General features: G+C 42.8%; 1 protein-coding gene across 2 annotated transcripts in view; it reads left to right on the plus strand.

Annotated features, from left to right (window-relative positions):
* Positions 1–3,136: 3,136 nt before the first annotated feature.
* Positions 3,137–20,711, plus strand: part of LOC135555729 (ATP-citrate synthase-like) — a 29,088-nt gene continuing 11,513 nt past the window's right edge. For both annotated transcript variants that reach the window (XM_064988420.1, XM_064988421.1), the window contains exons 1-7: positions 3,137–3,390; positions 11,118–11,297; positions 15,400–15,522; positions 17,790–17,852; positions 18,239–18,429; positions 19,476–19,555; positions 20,296–20,426. In XM_064988420.1, the coding sequence (XP_064844492.1) occupies positions 11,139–11,297; positions 15,400–15,522; positions 17,790–17,852; positions 18,239–18,429; positions 19,476–19,555; positions 20,296–20,426 (747 nt within the window). In that variant the 5' untranslated portion in view covers positions 3,137–3,390; positions 11,118–11,138. The remainder of the gene's footprint in view (positions 3,391–11,117; positions 11,298–15,399; positions 15,523–17,789; positions 17,853–18,238; positions 18,430–19,475; positions 19,556–20,295; positions 20,427–20,711) is intronic.

Below are 20,711 nucleotides of genomic sequence, written 5' to 3' on the forward strand. Positions count from 1 at the left end.
ACTTGAAAAAAAAATTTGTCATCAAACTTTATCATTAAAGTCTGGCATTCTCTGGATTTATGGTGCATTCAAGACAACTGGGAACTCGGGGTGGGGGGGGGGGTGTTGTATCATGATGACGTCAGTGATCTTCAGGTAAAAGTTCTTGAAAGAGGCCCGAGTTCCCGATTTACAATTCCAAATTGGATGAAATTTTAAACCGTATTTTCCCAGTCGTAGCTCGTTTTCCCAGAGTCCCCAGTTGTATTGAACTCACTAAAGTCAGATTTTGCAGTTTTGAGTGCGGCACAAATCATGCTTCATTGACAGCATGGCCAATATTGAATGTTTATAATTTTAAACTAGGAAAAGAGACCCATAATCTTAGACTTGGGACCACACAGCCACTCCACTGAATAGCAGGCTAATGATTGCTTTGCAATGCTAGCAGTTAGCCACTGATTCCTTCCAAACTACTCATTGTTGAATTTGTGATTTCCAACTTGTTGTGTAATGTTTATGTCCAATGGCCGATGAGCACTGATACGTTGTATCTATAATTTCTCTTTGTTATTTCTCTTTGTATGACAAGGATTAAAAAGGATTTGCCAGTAGATTTTCGACTTGATTCACGATGATGACGGCTAGCTAAGATTTTGAAAGTATGATGTTGAAATGATCAGTCCAAAGCTACTGTAGATATAACGTGATGTGACATAATTGTATCTGTGGCCAATGAGCTTGAGCCTTCTTGGATGGGCACTTCTAATGTAACTCTATGGCAGCACCCAAGGGGCTAGAATTTTAGACCTCTACCCTTAGACTTGGTGGTGATGTAGTGTCCCCATGAGTGACAGAACACTGAGCCAATCATGGCGCAACACTCCGTATTTTCTGCTGGCTTGCCCCACCACCACAGAAGCACTGAGCTAGGCTTGAACACCTGCATTTTGGAGCTGCCTTACTCAAGAAAACAAAAAAGAGACCATGTTTGTATGCAGCTTTTTTAACTCAATGATATATATATATTTTTTACATTGTTTGCAAACATATGTGACATGAATTAATGCCAAAATATCATGCAAAACAGCCCCCCCACACCCCACACACACACACACACACAAAAAACAAATATCTATATATTTTGGTGCTAAAAATGTGGGGCTGCCCTGAATGACTGGGTCGACACTGCTGCGTACCCATTTCAACATTTAGGAAGCTATTGACTCTTGACAAGGTACAGTGAGACTCAGGCATTTTGTTTGTAGATGGAGAAGTTGACCAGCAGATGGCACTCAGCCTCTGGATATTATAAGTGCAATGTATGAAGAGAACATTATCTAAAGGATATTTCTCATCAGGCCAGTCAATGTTTGAACCTCCCAAAACTGAAGTGACATTGTTTCATCCACTTTTGTGGAAGTGTATCCTAGGCCACAGGCTCTCGCACACCCACAATCCTACCTTCGTTACATTTTATTCTGGAGAGGCTCTGAGTTGAATGACCCAATTGTCAGACTGTCTAGTTGTGTGCCATCACCTCCCATTGCACCATATTTCACCACAACTGTGCAAATTTTGATATTAATCATTTACACACCGGTGTGTATGAGAGAAAGAATTGCAACTCTTACCAAGGTCTGTACTGCCAGCTGCACTAGACTGAGGATTACACACACTGACTGTACAGGGCCCTTGGCTCATCTGACTAATATGATGCAAAAGAGTCTTGCTCCTACCAAATGAAAATTTTCCACCTTGAAATGGTCTGATTTTATTACACATTTTAATGTATTACCCTGGTTCTGTTCGTCATACCGTAATGAGCTATCTATACTAGAAAAAATATTGCATTGGTTAGACAGCTGGTGTTGACATCATTTTTGTTAGCTTTATTTTATATGGAATTTGTTGATTTGTGCACAAGGCAATACAAAACAATGTGATGAAAGGCAAGGCAAGCGATAACTGCATGTGCAGGATAGGTAAACAATTATTACGATCTGGAATCTTTCAGACTTTCCTACCCTAAACCCTAACATTAACCCCTTACCCATACCATAACCCTTACCCTAACCATAACCCTTACCTAACCTTAACCCTTAACCATTTTCAAATTCAACTAAAATCGAGATTATGTATACACTAGATGATTAATAGGGGTGTTGTGTTGAAGCCTCCTTGCCTCCATCTTGGCACTCCCCCACCTTTGTAAAATATATTTTGGAAGCTATAAAATGCATTTATTAATGTCTACACTCGTTTTGCCACATTTATTCCATTAAAGACACCTTAATGCATACTTTTAAATAATATTATGTGAGCTAAACATAAAAATAAAAACATATATAAAAACATTTCCTTAAAGTATATATTTTTTTAGATTACTAATGTTACTGTCCCCACTACAACTAAAAAAGTACTTAAATACATGCTATTTTCTTCCTTTAAACATTTAATTGAAATATAATTCAATGTATTCCTATGGAGTACTGCTCCTACTGGTGAGTGCCAAAATGGCCGACCAGCGGCTTCAAAGCCTTCTCAATAACCAAAGACAGAGCATCACAAACCATGGTGTGGTTCAAATGCATTTTTGGACGTCTCAAGGATCTCAGATTGCATGGAGCCCCAAAAACCCCTGAGGCACATAAGGCACCTCCCCTTTCAAATATTACTAGAACAAAAAAAAATGTATCCTGTTTAATCAAACAAAGAAACAAATTGTTTGGGATTCACACAAATAAGAATAAAAATACCAGGGGTAAAAAAGCACAATACTGCAGTTTGTACAATTTACTTCAAGGCCACTGAATGAAAATGCCTTTGGTGAATCATTGACTACATGTTTATGTATTTATCTACATATGGTCAAGGCCAAGAGCAACGGGAAATATAAATAGCCTTAATGTAGATGGACTTCAGTTCACTGGTGCCAGAATGTACTCAGATTATTAACTATTAGTATAATTGAAAAAGGGAGACAATTTTACTGTATTTTATACATGATCATGTGATTCCATTCTGATTGGCTACAATACTAAACAGACAATGCCAGCCAATCGGTGTCCAACAGTTGAATAGCGAAGTCGGTTCTTTCAACGAGAGATGGGTGTGAGCGTTATGAAGCAACAGCCATGGGGTGGTGTGACCCAATCGGAGAGCAGGAATATATCAGCCAAGTCTATCATCAGATAGGAAGAGGGGAGAAAACTGAGGAGAACCCAGAAGTGTAGTCAGTGGTCCACGCCGACAGCTAAACCACAGATACAAGAAGGAGCAGTTAGCAGTGTCTTTAGCCAAACTGTCCCTTTCCTAGAATTGCAGGCTGAAATCGTTTCACATCCGAAACCATCCAAATCTTCTCAACACAACCTGGGAGATCTTATCCACAACTCTCAAGATATAAAGGTGAGACTAGATCTAGATTTATTTCGATGTTTACAGATTGCAAAGAGTAATTGAAAGCTGACTTGAAAGTTACATTAAGTAGTGTAACATGCGCAGTAAAAAGAAAAAGCTAACACAAGGTGTGTGTGTGTGTGTGTGTGTGTGTGTGTGTGTGTGTGTGTGTGTGTGTGTGTGTGTGTTAAGGGAAAGAAAGAGACAGGACGAGTTGAACTGGTCAATCAACAGTACCCGTCTTGAATTCATAAAGAATGAAGACATTATGAAACAATTATTGTGGCCACGGCATAGCTTACTATAGTTTATTTTAAAATGTGTCGCCTCATGGGCTGTGGCTGGTCTAATGCCATAAAAGCATGTTTTATTTGTTTGGAAATTTCCGTATTACCCTTAATGTAGTTATTTATTGCCATTTTAATAATTTTCACCTATTTCATTCTGGTAAAATGTAAATCATAATGAATGAATCATTTATGTCTATATAACCTTTATTTAACTAGGCAAGTCATGTCTATGGCATGTCTTTGACTAAATCAAATCAAATTTTATTGGTCACATACACATGGTCAGCAGATGTTCTTGCGAGTGTAGTGAAATGCTTGTGCTTCTAGTTCCGACAGTGCAGCAATATCTAACAAGTAATTAATCACTGCCACAACAACTACCTAATACACACAAATCTAAGTAAAGGAATGGAATAAGAATATATATATACATATATGGATGAGCAATGACTGAGCTGCATAGGCAAGATGCAATAGATGGTATAAAATACAGTATATACATATGAGATGAGTAATGCAAGATATGTAAACGTGATTAAAGTCCCATTATTAAAGTGACTAGTGATCCATTTTATTAAAGTGGCCAATGATTTCAAGTGTGTATGGAGGCAGCAGCCTCACTGTGTTAGTGATTGCTGTTTAACAGTCTGATGGTCTTGAGATTGAAAAATAGCTTCTGTCTCTCAGTCCCAGCTTTGATGCACCTGTACTGACCTCACCTTCCGGATGGTAGCGGGGTGAACAGGAAGTGGCTCGTGTGGTTGTTGTCCTTGATGATCTTTTTGGCCTTCCTGTGACAATTTGGTGCTGTAGGTGTCCTAGAGAGCAGGTAGTTTGCCCCCGGTGATGCGTTGTGCAGACTGCACCACCCTCTAGAGAGCCCTGCGGTTATGGGCGGTGCAGTTGTCTTACCAGGCGGTGATGCAGCCTGACAGGATTCTCTCAATTGCACATCTGTAAAAGTTTGAGGGTTTTAGGTGACAAGCCACATTTCTTCAGCCTCCTGAGGTTGAAGAGGCGCCGCCCAAACAGATCCACAGATGATGCAATCTCTATTGCACTCCACACTGCCCTTTCCCACCTTGACAAAATGAACACTTATGTGAGAATGCTATTCATTGACTACAGCTCAGCATTCAACACCATAGTCCCCTCAAAGCTCATCACTAAGCTAAGGATCCTGGGACTCAACACCTCCCTCTGCAACTGGATCCTGGACTTCCTGACGGGCCGCCCCCAGGTGGTAAGGGTGGGTAGCAACACATCTGCCACACTGATCCTCAACACTGGAGACCCCCATTGGTGCGTGCTCAGTCCCTTCCTGTACTCCCTGTTCACCCACGACTGCATGGCCAGGCACTACTCCAACACCATCATTAAGTTTGCAGACAACATTACAGTGGTAGGCCTGGTCACCGACAACGACGAGACAGCCTATAGGGAGGAGGTCAGAGACCTGGCCGGGTGTTGCCAGAATAACAACATATCACTCAACGTAACCAAGACGTAACCAAGACTAAGGAGAGGATTGTGGATTACAGGAAAAGGTGGACTGACAAACTAGACTGGTCCAAACACATCAAGACAGTCGTGAAGAGTGCACATCAAAGCCTATTCCCCCTCAGGAAACTAAAAAGATTTGGCATGGGTCCTGAGATCCTCAAAACGTTCTACAGCTACACCATTGAGAGCATCCTGACTGGTTGCATCACTGCCTGGTACGGCAATTGCTCGGCCTCCAACTACAACGCACTACAGAGGGTAGTGCGTACAGCCCAGTACATCACTGGGGCTAAGCTGCCTGCCATCCAGGACCTCTACACCAGGCGGTGTCAGAGGAAGGCCCTAAAAATGGTCAGACCGAAGTCATAGACTGTTCTCTACAACCGCATGGCAAGTGGTACTGGAGTGCCAAGTCTAGGACATAAAGGCGTCTCAACAGTTTTTACCCCCAAGCCATAAGACTCCTGAACATGTAATCAAATGGCTACCTGGACTATTTGCATTGTGTGCCCCCCACCAACCCCTCTTTTATGCTGCTGCTACTCTGTTTATCATATATGCACAGTCACTTTAACTATACATTTATGTACATACTACCTCCAATTGGCCCGACCAACCAGTGCTCCCGCACATTGGCTAACCAGGTTATCTGCATTGTGTCCCGCAACACACCACCCGCCAACCCCTCTTTACGCTACTGCTACTCTCTGTTCATCATATATGCATAGTCACTTTAACCATATCTACATGTAAATACTAGCTCAATCAGCCTGACTAACCGGTGTCTGCATGTAGCCTTGCTACTGTTTTTCACTGCCTTTTTACTGTTTTATTTCTTTACTTACCTATTGTTCACCTAATACTTTTTTTTTTGCACTATTGGTTAGAGCCTGTAAGTAAGCATTTCACTGCAAGGTCTACCTACACCTGTTGTATTCGGCACATGTGACAAACAAACTTTGATTTGTCATGTCTGTGGATAGGGTGGTGCTCACTCTGTTTCCTGAAGTCCACAATCATCTCCTTTTGTTTTGTTGACGTTGAGTGAGAGGTTGTTCTCCTGACACCACACTCTGAGTGCCCTCACCCCCTCCCTATAGGCTGTCTTGCCATTGTTGCTAATCAAGCCTACTACTGTTGTGTCGTCTGCAAACTTGATGATTGAGTTGGAAGCGTGCCTGGCTACGCAGTCATGGGTGAGCAGGGAGTACAGGAGGGGGCTGAGCACGCACCCTTGTGGGGCCCCAGTGTTGAGAATCAGCAAAGTGGAGGTGTTGTTTCCTACCTTCACCACCTGGGGGCGGCCCGTCAGGAAGACCAGGACCCAATTGCACAGGACTGGGTTCAGACCCAGGGCCTCAAGCTTAATGAAGAGCTTGGAGGGTGCTATGGTGTTGAATGCTGAGCTGTAGAATGAACAGCGTTCCTACATAGGTATTCCTCTTGTCCGGATGGGAGTGGGCAGTGTGATGGCGATTGCATCATCTATGGACCTACAGTGCCTTGCAAAATTATTCGGCCCCCTTGAACTTTGCAACCTTTTGCCACATTTCAGGCTTCAAACATAAAGATATAAAACTGTATTTTTTTGTGAAGAATCAACAACAAGTGGGACACAATCATGAAGTGGAACGACATTTATTGGATATTTAAAACTTTTTTAACAAATCAAAAACTGAAATATTGGGCGTGCAAAATGATTCAGCCCCTTTACTTTCAGTGCAGCAAACTCTCTCCAGAAGTTCAGTGAGGATCTCTGAATGATCCAATGTTGACCTAAATGACTAATGATGATAAATACAATCCACCTGTGTGTAATCAAGTCTCCGTATAAATGCACCTGCACTGTGATAGTCTCAGAGGTCCGTTAAAAGCGCAGAGAGCATCATGAAGAACAAGGAACACACCAGGCAGGTCCGAGATACTGTTGTGAAGAAGTTTAAAGCTGGATTTGGATACAAAAAGATTTCCCAAGCTTTAAACATCCCAAGGAGCACTGTGCAAGCGATAATATTGAAATGGAAGGAGTATCAGATCACTGCAAATCTACCAAGACCTGGCCGTCCCTCTAAACTTTCAGCTCATACAAGGAGAAGACTGATCAGAGATGCAGCCAAGAGGCCCATGATCACTCTGGATGAACTGCAGAGATCTGCAGCTGAGGTGGGAGACTCTGTCCATAGGACAACAATCAGTCGTATATTGCACAAATCTGGCCTTTATGGAAGAGTGGCAAGAAGAGAGCCATTTCTTAAAGATATCCATAAAAAGTGTTGTTTTAAAGTTTGCCACAAGCCACCTGGGAGACACACCAAACATGTGGAAGAAGGTGCTCTGGTCAGATGAAACCAAAATTGAACTTTTTGGCAACAATGCAAAACTTTATGTTTGGCGTAAAAGCAACACATCTCATCACCCTGAATACACCATCCCCACTGTCAAACATGGTGGCAGCATCATGGTTTGGGCCTGCTTTTCTTCAGCAGGGACATGGAAGATGGTTAAAATTGATGGGAAGATGGATGGAGCCAAATACAGGACCATTCTGTAAGGAAACCTGATGGAGTCTGCAAAAGACCTGATACTGGGACGGAGATTTGTCTTCCAACAAGACAATGACATAAAGCAAAATCTACAATGGAATGGTTCAAAAATAAACATATCCAGGTGTTAGAATGGCCAAGTCAAAGTCCAGACCTGAATCCAATCGAGAATCTGTGGAAAGAACACAAACTGCTGTTCACAAATGCTCTCCATCCAACCTCACTGAGCTCAAGCTGTTTTGCAAGGAGGAATGGCAAAAAAAATTCAGTCTCTCGATGTGCAAAACTGATAGACATACCCCAAGCGACTTACAGCTGTAATCGCAGCAAAAGGTGGCGCTACAAAGTATTAACTTAAGGGGGCTGAATAATTTTGCACGCCCAATTTTTTCAGTTTTTGATTTGTTAAAAAAGTTTGAAATATACAATAAATGTCGTTCCACTTCATGATTGTGTCCCACTTGTTGTTGATTCTTCACAAAAAAAATAGTTTTTTATCTTTATGTTTGAAGCCTGAAATGTGGCAAAAGGTCGCAAAGTTCAAGGGGGCCGAATACTTTCGCAAGGCATTGTATTGGGGCGGTAAGCAAATTGAAGTGGGTCGAGGGTGACAGGTAAGGTGGAGGTGATATGATCCTTGACTAGTCTCTCTAAGCACATCATGATGACAGAAGTGAGTGATACGGGGCAATCGTCATTTAGTTCAGGTACCTTTGCCTGAGGTTTTCTTTTTAAATCAGAATGTTCAAGTGATCATGCATTTTAATAAACTTTGGAATAAGATTATTTGAGAATCTTAATTGACACATCATGCATTTTTAGTCCACTCTCAAAACACAGCTCTTGCTTTTTTGAAACCACTTCCTTGCTTTCCCCAAGTTCATTGTCCAGACAGATATCCTCTCTAGCAGGCAGACAGATGCTTCTTTAAATCTTTGAAGCATTGAGGTATTTTTGTCATTTCTACCTGTCAGAGCCAGGTGCAGATGTTTTGTTGTTGTATAAGGGAATGTAATCTGGAGGTGTAGGGGATCAGGTTATGTTTATGGTTACTCGCATTCTGATTTCTGTACTGTGAAAGACATTTTGTTTCTGTGAAAAAAACGCGATCAGATTTTCTGATGAGAAGAAGCCTGTGTTTCTGCTGTAGGTGTCCGTGGTTTTGATAAGTGTGTGTGATATGCATATTTTCTGGTGGGTGTGCCTTCTTTCGTGTGCGTTTTGTGTGCCTCATATAGCAGTCTACAAGCGCTGCGCTTCAACCGCTCTTGATCAATGTTATCCGTGTTGGATATTTCATAGCGCTGACAAGCCGCTAGCAGAGGGGAAATAGACAGATATACTGTAGTGAGTCTGTCTCCTCCCCTCCTGTGTTCTATTGGCCTCGGACCAGAGCTATAGTGACTCAGGAAGAAGAGGAGAAGAGGGATCAATACTGAAGATGCTCCAACACCACCTCCATTCATTTATCTAATCGAGGGCTAGCAGGGCAACAGCCCAGAGCAAAGCCTTATCTGGTAGATACCAGGGCTCTTTATCTAAAATAATATATATTTATATTTGACCCCCTTTTTCGTGACATCCGAATGTTATCCAATTACGATCATGTTTCATTGCTGCAACTCCCGAACGGGCTCTGGAGAGGCGAAGGTTGAGTCATGCATCCTCCCGAAAACAAGACCCGCCAAGCTGCGCTTCTTAACACCCGCCTGGGATCAAACCCCAGGCTGTAGTGACGCCGCAGCACTGTGATGCAGTGCATTAGACCACTGCACCACTCGGGAGGCCACAGGGCTCTTTATCTGATGAAGGACAAGTTGACTGGCTGCTCCATCACTGCAAGAATACTTAAGAGCAACATGTTGTTTTACTGTCAATTCCTTAGTAGTGATATTACAGAGACTACTGACTGAGTGGGTTTGTGTCAGCACAGTAACGGGACACATTTCTCATCATTGATATCCATCTGGTCTGTGGTGAAAGAAATGATAACGCTCTGTCTAAGTGAGTGTAGCAGGAAACCAAGGCCAGATCAATAACAAAAGAATTGCAACATTCTGCTGTCGGAAGGAAAGAGGGGGGCTGGGGGATAAAGAGGGGGCAGGTGGTGTGGTGGAGGTTGGTCACGTTTGGTACTGTGACTCTGGACATCCAAGTACCACATTCTCCTGTATCATATCCAGAATGATTTCTTCATGATTAAATGAACATTTTAATTTTCAAATTCATACATATTGAATGTTCTGTTGCAGAGGCAACAGGGAGTGATTAAGGCCGTTCTAGGTTGACGGACTGACGTGGTCCCAGTAGACTAGTCATTCGAAACTGAGTTTGTCCCATTTAGCATATGGCTTCATTTAAGCTAGCAGGAGGATGCCAGGAAGGGTCACGACCCTTGTCTTTGCCATGAAAGGAAAACAAAAATTGATTTACACATCCTGTTGGGTTTTGGTGTTTTTGCTTAAATTCAATGTGCAAATGTCCCCCTCAAACTTTAGCGTTGTTAAATTAACATTTAATTATTTCAAAAATGATCAAATCCTTTGTCCTGACCCTCTCCAAATATCTAATTTCTGATCTTTATACATGTGTGATGACAGACAGCTGCCTTTTGATTAGTCTCTTGGGAATATCCCTAGTATGGACTTCCAGGTCACTACGTAATACCAGGGCGACCCTTCACCTGTTACAGGGTTTATACACGCGACCATGACATCATAGTAGTCTGACAATCGGGCCGTCAGGCTTATCTTGTTTGTGTATGAGACTGCACGTCTGACACTGGCACGTCTCATAATGTGTAGTTCATAGTAGAGAGTCCTCCTTCTGGTGTGATTATCCCTAGCTCTACAAACAGTGACTACACCCTTTTATTTAGTAGCAGTAGGTTCAAGGTGTGTTTGTGGGTGATTATTTCTGTTTGTTTGAGACAGCATTGCATCAGCCTCTCTGAAGGTTGCTTAGTCGTGTGTGTGTGTGTGTGTGTGTGTGTGTGTGTGTGTGTGTGTGTCTGGGTATTGTCCTCTACACAAACATTTCTTTTCTGAGAGGCAGCCAGATGAGGGTCCATTATTCCATTAGAGTGAAGATCCTAGACCTGGGCTAATCAACTTAGTCTCAGCATTACTGGCTGCCTGGACAAGGGAGATTACTGGGCAGATCCTACAACGTAGATGGAGACCTCTGATCTGCAGTTATGTTTAAATGAATAGCTCAGTATATACCATTATCATGTAAGAGGCTGGCTTGTTAAAGGTAGGCCTATCCTCTGTGTCATATTTGGGAACATAACTAGAATATCTTCTACTTAAGCTAGTCACCCTGTACTGGTATACACTTGTGGTTATAAACGGGTTTACCTAATCTCTCTTTCGACCTGTCTCTCTCTCTCTCCTTTCAGACCACTGTTCTCTGATCTACCATGTCAGCCAAAGCCATCTCGGAGCAGACGGGGAAGGAGTTCCTCTATAAGTATATCTGTACATCTGCAGCTGTCCAGAACCGGTTCCGATATGCCAACGTGACGACTGAGACCGACTTTGACCGGCTGGCACAGGACCACCCCTGGTTGCTCACTGAGGTAAGGAATAACTGACCAATCGAAGGCCCATTTTTTTTGGAACCAAATATCGACCTAATACCTATATCTTAACAGCAGCTCTTATGTCATTCAATCACCAATGGTCAATGGCACGACTGTCTTTTCAGACATCAACTATTTCTTCATAATGATGACTGATCCATGCAAGGTTCCATGTTTGCTCAAAACAAGGATTACATTGCGGGCAGTAGATTCAGTTTGGCCACATCGTCGTCATAAATCTGACTCCATAACTACCACAATAGCTACCTTCCCTGACTGCAGCCTGTGTGGAATGCTAACATTTCTTTTTGCAGACACAATCACTTAGGAGGCCCATGTTCACTCCAGCCACTCTTCTGTCTGTAAAATGTAAACCAAGCAAAGTCAATGTAGAGGAGAATGAACGTCGTCATCGGAATGAATCATGAGGAATACAAAGGGACATCCACAATGGGAAGAGACACTCTCTTTTAAGAGCAGTCATAATTACCTCAGAGATAGACCCCTCTTTCTCCCAGACACCTAATATAATTACAGTATGACTCATCTCCGAGGGGAAAATCTTACTCTCTCTGTCTCTCTCACTCACCTGGAAGGCTGTTTTTAGTGCTTTATCAAGTTGGATGCAGTGAGGTATGGAAGGGAGGAGAAGGATGGAGGAGGGCAGGTGTAGGCCCAGATACACGTGACAGGATTGATTAGGGAATGACATTAACTTTGGCCCTCTGCCTGGTTTTACTGGCAGCACTCCAGATGATAATGGCTCGAATCTCACAAGTCACTCCTCTCTCCATCTCTGATTGATCCGAGAGAGGTAGCAGCCAGGGGGAGGGGGAGGACAGAGGAATGGAAGGAGGGACCGAGAGACTGATGAACAGCTTCTATTTCCAGGCCAACAGACTGTTGAACAGTCACCACTACCTTAGTCACTGTTACTAGCTGGCTACCACCCGGTACTCTACCCTGCACCTTAGTGACTGCTGCCCTATGTACATAGATTGATTGAACTCTTGTCACTTTAATAATGTTGACATATTGTTTTACCCACTTCATATGTATATACTGTATTCTAGTCAAGGCTCATCTTAGATAACTACTGCTGTACACACCTTTTCAATTCATATACTGTCTATATAGTGGGCTCCCGAGTGGCGCAGCGGTCTAAGGCACTGCATCTCAATGCTAGAGGCGTCACTACAGACCCTGATTCGATTCCAGGCTGTGTCACAACGGGCCGTGATTGCGAGTCCCATAGGGCGGCACACAATTGGCCCAACGTTGTCCGGGTTAAGGCTTGGCCAGGGTAGGCCGTCATTGTAAATAATAATTTGTTCTTCACTGATTTGCCAAGTTAAATAAAATAAAAAAAATCTATACAGTACCAGTCAAAAGTTTGGACACACCTATTCATTCCAGGGTTTTTCTTTTATTCTTACTATTTTCAACATTGTAGAATAACAGTGAAGACATCAACTATGAAATACAAATGGAATAATGTAGTATCAAATCAAAATATATTTTAGATGTGAGATTCTTCAAAGTAGCCACCCTTTGCCTTGATGACAGCTTTGCATACTCTTGGCTACTTTGAAGAATCTCATATGTCAAATATAATTTGATTTGTTTATTAACACTTTTTTTTTTTGGTTACTACATGATTCCATATGTGATATTTCATAGTTTTGATGTCTTCACTATTATTCTACAATATAGTAAAGAATAACCCTGGGATGAGTAGGTGTGTCTAAACGTTTGACTGGTACTGTATAATATCTATACATACAGTGCATTCGTAAAGTATTCAGACCGCTTGACTTTTTCCATACTTTGTTAATTTAGAGCCTTATTCTAAAATGGTGTGTTTACATTTTTTTATTTTAAATACTCGTCAATCTACACACAACACCCCATAATGACAAAGTGAAAACAGGTTTTTACAAATGTTTGCAAATGTATTAAAATTAAAAAAACATAACATTTACATAAGTATTCAGACCTTTTACTCAATACTTTGTTTAAGCACCTTGGGCAGCGATTACAAACTCAAATCTTGGGTATGACGCTACAAGCTTGGCACACCTGTATTTGGGGAGTTTCTCCCATTCTTCTCTGCAGATCCTCTCAAGCTCTGCCAGGTTGGATGGGGAGCATCGCTGCACAGCTATTTTCAGGTCTCTGCAGAGCTGTTCGATCGGGTTCAAGTTCAGGCTCTGGCTGGGCCACTCAAGGACATTCAGAGACTTGTCCTGAAGCCACTCCTGTGTTGTCTTGGCTGTGTGCTTAGGGTCGTTGTCATGTTGGAAGGTGAACCTTCACCCCAGTCCTGAGCGCTCTGGAGCAGGTTTTCATCAAGGATCTCTCTGTACTTTGCTCCGTTCATCTTTCTCTCAATCCTGACTAGTCTCCCAGTCCCTGCCGCTGACAAACATCCCCACAGCATGATGCTGCCACCACCATGCTTTACTGTAGGGATGGTGCCAGGTTTCCTTCAGACGTGACGCTTGGCATTCAGACTAAAAAGTTAAATCTCGGTGTCATCAGACCAGAGAATCTTGTTTCTCATGGTCTGAGAGTCCTTTAGGTGCCTTTTAGTAAACTCGACGCGGGCTGTTATGTGCTTTTTACTGAGGAGTGACGTCCGCCTGGCCTCTCTACCATAAAGACCTGATTGGTGGAGGGCTGTAGAGATGTTTGTCCTTCTGGAAGGTTCTCCCATCTCCACAGAGGAACTCTGGAGCTCTGTCAGAGTGACCATCGGGTTCTTGATCACCTCCCTGAACAAGGACCTTCTCCCCTGATTGCTCAGTTTGTCCAGGTGGCCATATCTAGAAAGAGTCTTGGTGGTTCCAAACTTCTTCGATTTAAGAATGATGCAGACCACTATGTTCTTGGGGACCTTCAATGCTGCAGACATTTTTTTTTTAGTACCCTTCCCCAGATCTGTGCCTCGACACAATCCTGTCTCGGAGCTCTACAGACAATTCCTTCAACTTCATGGCTTGTTTTTTTTCTCTGAAATGTACTGTCAACTGTTGGACCTTATATAAACTGATGTGTGCCTTTCCAAATAATGTCCAATCAATTGAATTTACCACAGGTGGACTCTTTAGAAACATCTCAAGGATGATCAATGGAAACAGGATGCACCTGAGCAAAATTCTGAGTCTCATAGCAAAGGGTCTGAATACTTATGTAAATGACCTATTTCTGTTTTTTTTATGCATTTGCAAAAATGTCAAAATACCTGTTCACTTTCATTATGGGGTATTGTGTGTAGACTAAATAAAAACATTTCCTCAATTTTTAGAATAAGGCTGTAACGTAACAAAATGTGGAAAAAGTCAAGTGATCTGAATACTTTCCGAATGCCCTAATAAATAAATAAATATATATATATATATATATATATATATATATATATTTTATTTATTTATTAGGGCCGAAAGTATGCCCTTATTTATATATATATATATATATATATATATATATATATATATATATATATATATATATATATATATATATATATATAATAAATAAATATATATATATATATATATATATATATTATATATATATATATTTATTTATTAGGGCATTCGGAAAGTATTCAGATCACTTGACTTATTTATATATATATAATATATATATTCCAGACTCATTCTGATATTTCTTTTTGACTTTTTTGCATTGTGTGTATTACTGCACTGCTGGAGCTAGAAACACAAGCATTTTCGCCGCACCTGCGACATTGCAAATCTGTGTTCCCTACCAATAAACTTTGATTTGAGGGAGGACCTGGACACCTACCTCCTGATCTACAGATATGGTTCTCATCAAGATGGGCTTCAAATGCTGAAGTGTGTAATGGTACCTGAAGTGAACCCGCTCGTTTGTGCCACACCTAAACGGCATCGTCGCCAGTCGCCATATAGCCTGTTATCATAAACAACAAATTAGCAATGTGTTAATGTGAGGCTAACTACGTTATCCTGTCATGGGTAGTCTAGTCTAATGATGATCACTAAATCACAGTCACTTATGTCCATTATCCTGGTGTTGTGATGCTAACAGTTCGACTGTGTTGTCTGTTCCCTAGCGGCTGGTAGTGAAGCCAGACCAGCTGATCAAGCGGCGGGGGAAGCTGGGATTGGTAGGTGTGAACCTGGACCTGAAAGGTGTCCAAGAGTGGCTGAAGACCCGCCTCATGAGAGAGACCATGGTAAGTCATTACACACACACACACCAAGTCATCCTGAAGTGGATCCTCCTAAATACAGTACCCCCAGCTAGGTTCTGACCCATTCCTGCTAGGCTCTTCAGTCTGCACTGTAGTGAACTCTTTCACTCTGCACACTGTTTACTCTGTCTCCTGCAGAGCATTTGGTTCCACTCAGCCCTCTCTTTTCTCTTATTTCTCTCTTCATCCCCTCTTTCCCATGCCCACTAGTGCTACCCATCCAAGTTAAGTGTGTTTTTGTTTTGATGTATGTTTAACTCTGCCTCCAGAGCTGTACAGATTGCTAATCAGCTCTCGGTCAGGTGCTTGTCAATCAGGCCAGTCAGCCGAAACAGAGAGTCCTGCCTGTGAGTAAACAGGTTTCGGTGTAAGCCGAGCACGCTACAGTAGGTCCATCACTCTGTGTGCCACATAGATGTATGTGTGCTTCATAAACCATGGGCTAAGAGAGGGAGCGTGTGTGTTGGATAGATCACTGGCCAGACATTTTAGATGAGAACATCAGTCACTGCTGGAGACAAGAAATAAGAAATAAATGAATTCACAGGTTTTAAAATGGTGTCTATCTGTACGGGTAATTTTATTCTGACTGGCTTGGACAGCTGTTGTTAATTTAGAATCTGGCTGACTTGTTATAGAACCTGTTTCACAATATGTTGTGGGTTTTCATTGCTTAGATGCGTTTATGGATAGCTGTATATGGGATAGTTAGTGTATTTACTATGGTTCCCCCTTAGCAGGAGCTACTCTTCCTGGGGTCTAACGAAATGAAGGCAGTTGACGAAATGAAGGCAGTTGACGAAATGAAGGCAGTTGACGAAATGAAGGCAGTTGACGAAATGAAGGCAGTTGACGAAATGAAGGCAGTTGACGAAATGAAGGCAGTTTACCATTTAAAAAAAACATTACAATAGATTCACAACAGATTTCACAACACATTAGGTGTGTTCCCCCTACTCTACTACCACATCTACAACACAGAATCCACGTGTACGTGTGTTTGTATAGTGTGTGCATGTGTCTGTGGTACTGGGTTTTATACTACAGTATGTGTTAGTTATTTATGTAAGTGAATGACATTCTGTAATGTGTGTGTCTGAGAGAGACTGGTTGTGTCTGGACTAGAGAGAAGTGACCCCACTTCTTTCAGATTTCAGTCACTGTGAACAATTTAGTCTGTCAGCTTGACTTTTTGTTCTCGCTCTCCTCTCACAACCCATCACTCTTTCTCCCCAGCATACCAAATCACTATTCCGAGAGGTTGAGATGACTCCATCCCTGGCTTTCCCCCAGTCTTTGACTCCATAGCTTCCCTCCAGTGATGGGGTGTGACCAGGATAGTTTGTGTTTCCAGGCAAATGGGTGTGAAAATGTCCACGGCTATTATGCATCATATCAGTTGAATTTGACCCTTTTTTTTTTGTTCACGACTTTTAAAGTTTGTGTAAAACTTCAATCATGTTTCACCTTCCTACTTTTTTGTTGTTGAGCTTCTTAATCAATATATTCCTCCAACCTTTTTGTCCCTCTCTTCTGCCGCCTCCTCCCTCGTTCTCTAGGGAGCAGTGAGAGAACAGTATGGAGATTATATCAGTCTAAATTGGCCTCAGCCCGTCTTTAATCAGATGGACAACGAAGGGAGAAAAGAGGCCGTCCCTTTTTATTCCATCTCTCGGAAATGTCAACCTTCTCTTTTTTTTCTTCTGTCGGCTGACTGCAGTCCCTGGTTGTTTTATGCCTGGGGACCTTTTAACACAGGCAGTGTGACAGCCAGCTAAATGAGCTCTCATTTCCATGTTGAATCCACCTAGGACTATACTAGACTGCTGCTCTGTGTGGACGTCATCCTCTGTCAGTTTGAGCCTCCTTTTTTCAGACTGTATTCAACGGCACTTTCTTGTCCCGTGGCCTGATTATTTAGTTTGCGTCTGCTCTTTGGCCACTTTGTGTTCACTTTGGGGCCTTGGTGTGTTCATTCATACTGCTTTTTATAGCTCGCTCTCGCTCTCACTCTCGAGGGCGTACCTGTAAACAAGTGCATTGTTGCATTATGATGGATCCTCCAGACTTGCTACAGCTGGCTCACTTCAACTGCTCAGAGAAATAGTCATTAGCATTGTAGTCTCCTGTGGGAATTAATGATGGTTTTGACAAATTGAAATGTAGCCTTTTTGCTTGAGAAGTTCTCTATTTCTCCTCAACACAATGTCTGTTTGAGCTTCTATATAAATGCTGTATGTGTTTCTCAGGTGGGAAAAGCAAAGGGGATCCTGAAGAACTTCCTCATCGAGCCATTCGTAGCCCACAAGCAGGTAAAACTATCTACGTGATGCGATTTCTCTCGTCTGGCTTCCTCTCAGACTGCAGCCGAACAGGTTTTCCAACTTTAATTTTATTCATGAGCTGTGTGAGGTACTGCGCCTTCACTAAACAGCATGTCAAATCTCAAGGAATGGCTTTAAAGGGATAGTTCACCCAAAAAAATATACTTAAGTATTTTGTTCATTAGTCCATTGTTAATGTCATCCCAAACAGTGATGCATGTCAGCAAGTCAAGTTTTCAAGATTGAGTACTTTTAAGTACAGAACAAAAACTCTGAAGATAGCTTGAGTGAATTATCCCTTGAACAAAATGGCTTCTATGACGTACACGTCTCTGGTTGTCTATAACTGACCTGTGTGTGTCTCTATCCCTCAGGAAGAGGAGTTCTACGTGTGTATCTACGCCACACGGGAGGGAGACTACGTGTTGTTCCACCATGAAGGAGGGGTAGACGTGGGGGATGTGGACGCTAAGGCCAGTAAGCTTCTGGTAGGCGTGGACGAGAAGCTGACTGAAGACGCAGTGAGGAAACAGCTCCTGACCCATGTCGCTGCAGACATAAAAGAGTGAGTGGCGCGAGACAGTGCGTTCATTTAAAAACAGAATTCTACTTTGTAAGAGAGAGACTTTGCACACTAAAATAACAGGATACTAGATTAATGGAAGGTGTGTTTGTGGGAGAGGACCTCATTCATTCTGAGGTAGAGAAGTGGAGGGTTAGAGAAGGAACCTGTTGTGTTAAACTAAAGCTGGCTGGAAAGCAATGGCAGCACCACTCACTACAAAACAGAGGGGGAAAGCAATGGCGAGGTACTCTAATAATGCTGGAGGGAGGAGGAGGGGGGGGCGGTGTGAGTTCCATTAGAGAAATGACATGCTCCCCTTTCTTCGATCACCCCCTCCTTTCTCCTTAGCCTTATTCTGAGCACGTTCCTGGAGCCTGACGTTTATTTTGATGGGTGTGATACAGTGACCCACCTCCCTTCGCTCGAAACAGCTCTCTGTGAAGGCAGGCAGGGCCTGGCTGGGCTCCCCACGGTCTTGGCTGACATTGAGGGAGGCGGCTCTGCACTGTTCACCCCCCCCCCCCCCGACAGACAGGAGACCGATGTGGTCACAAGGCCACAGAGCTGCCTGCACAGCTGACAGACAGGCAGGCACAGAGAGAGGAAGAAATACTGCCCCCACCCCAGCCCTTCACCCATCTGTTTTGACAGGAGGAGGTGGGAGTAATGTAGATGTTTCCTTCGTTGTAGCGAGGCTCACCAGCTAATTTACAGGTGCAGTGGAAAAGAGCCGGCTCCTCCTCCAACACTGCCTCCACCCCTCCCTCTTTCCCTCACTTCTTCCTTATTAATGTTGGCTCATGTTTTTATGGATTTAGTGCTATATAAAGGGTGTGACTCACTGATTGAAAGGAAAGTGCTATCACTAAGGGAAATTAGTTAGATTGAACAGTCAGTTAGTTGACAGATCTTCCACTGAACCATATTTATTTCTCTGCACATAATAAGGAAGAGAAAGGGGCTGTCTGTATTTTAGGGAAATTTTAAACGATTAAGTTGTGGCTATAAAACAGTTGAACTTGTTGGCTGGTTATTTCTTCCTGCAGGGTTCTGGCCAGCTTCATCGTTGGACTGTTCAACCTGTATCAAGACCTATACTTCACCTACCTTGAGATCAACCCACTGGGTAGGTCCTGTCATACAATCCTACCACATCCAACTCTCCTACCAATCTCCTACCACAGCCTAAACATGATGCTCTGAACAACTCCCTCATCCAGACATACACTCTCAGCCTCGTCATTTTGTCATAGAGTTAAGAGGTTTGAGGGGGGGGGGAAATAATGATCTGACGGAATCTAAAAACATCTCCTTGTAGGAAAACATATAGAGGAGCAGAAGTTCATTACAACATTCTAATTCTGAGGGGGGGAAACTGGTTCAATAATTCATGTTCCTGCTGTTTGGTGACTGCAGTGTGTTTATCAGGGTGTAATTGGTCATCAGTACCAGGTTATATGCCCTGTGGCATCTGTTCCTGTGGAGGGGAGAGGACTGGGGATGCTGAGACCTCCCCTCCTGCTTTGATGTCTCCCCCACAGCCCCTGCCCCTCCAATCTCCCCTTCCTGCAGAGTGAGTAGGGACTAGGGAGGTTAGGACTCCCCCTGGGGGTGTACATGGTCCTCTCTCATTTCCCCGGTGTTCTATTTTAGAGATCACCCCCACAGTGGCACCGCTGGAGACCAGCAGGTCTCTGTGGAAACGACACAAACGAACACACACCGTGTCAGTGTTTTGTCTAAACAAAACTGAATATCAAAAAGAGGATGTGGTTCTTTTGCCTCCTTCATTTAACCTGTTCAATACCCCGGGCTGACATGCTACTATTTGCCTGTCGTGTCTCTCTCTCCGTTTCCTTCTCCCAGTGGTCACGAAGGATGGCGTGTTTGTGCTGGACATGGCGGCTAAGATCGATGCCACGGCGGACTACCTCTGTAAGGCCAAGTGGGGCGACGTAGAGTTCCCTCCACCCTTTGGCAGGGAGGCCTACCCTGAGGTGAGGACAATCACCTGACTGCTAGCCAGAGGCTGCTATGTCCATTTTGTTACTTAGAAGGAACTAGAAGGATAAGAGCAGTTCCAAGGAAGTCATAAAATATTATACAATCGCTTTACAAGTAATTGTGTGTCATGTAAAGACCAGGGTTAGGGTCAATTCAGAAAGTAAATCCAATTCAACGTTTTCCTCATTGAAAAGAATTTGAATTTCAGTGTACTTCTGGAATTGAAATGGAATTGGCCCCAACCCTGATAAAGACTTGACATATATTTTCAAACAAGC

Source organism: Oncorhynchus masou, chromosome 15, assembly GCF_036934945.1.
Source record: "Oncorhynchus masou masou isolate Uvic2021 chromosome 15, UVic_Omas_1.1, whole genome shotgun sequence".
In the NCBI taxonomy this organism is placed as follows: Eukaryota; Metazoa; Chordata; class Actinopteri; order Salmoniformes; family Salmonidae; genus Oncorhynchus; species Oncorhynchus masou.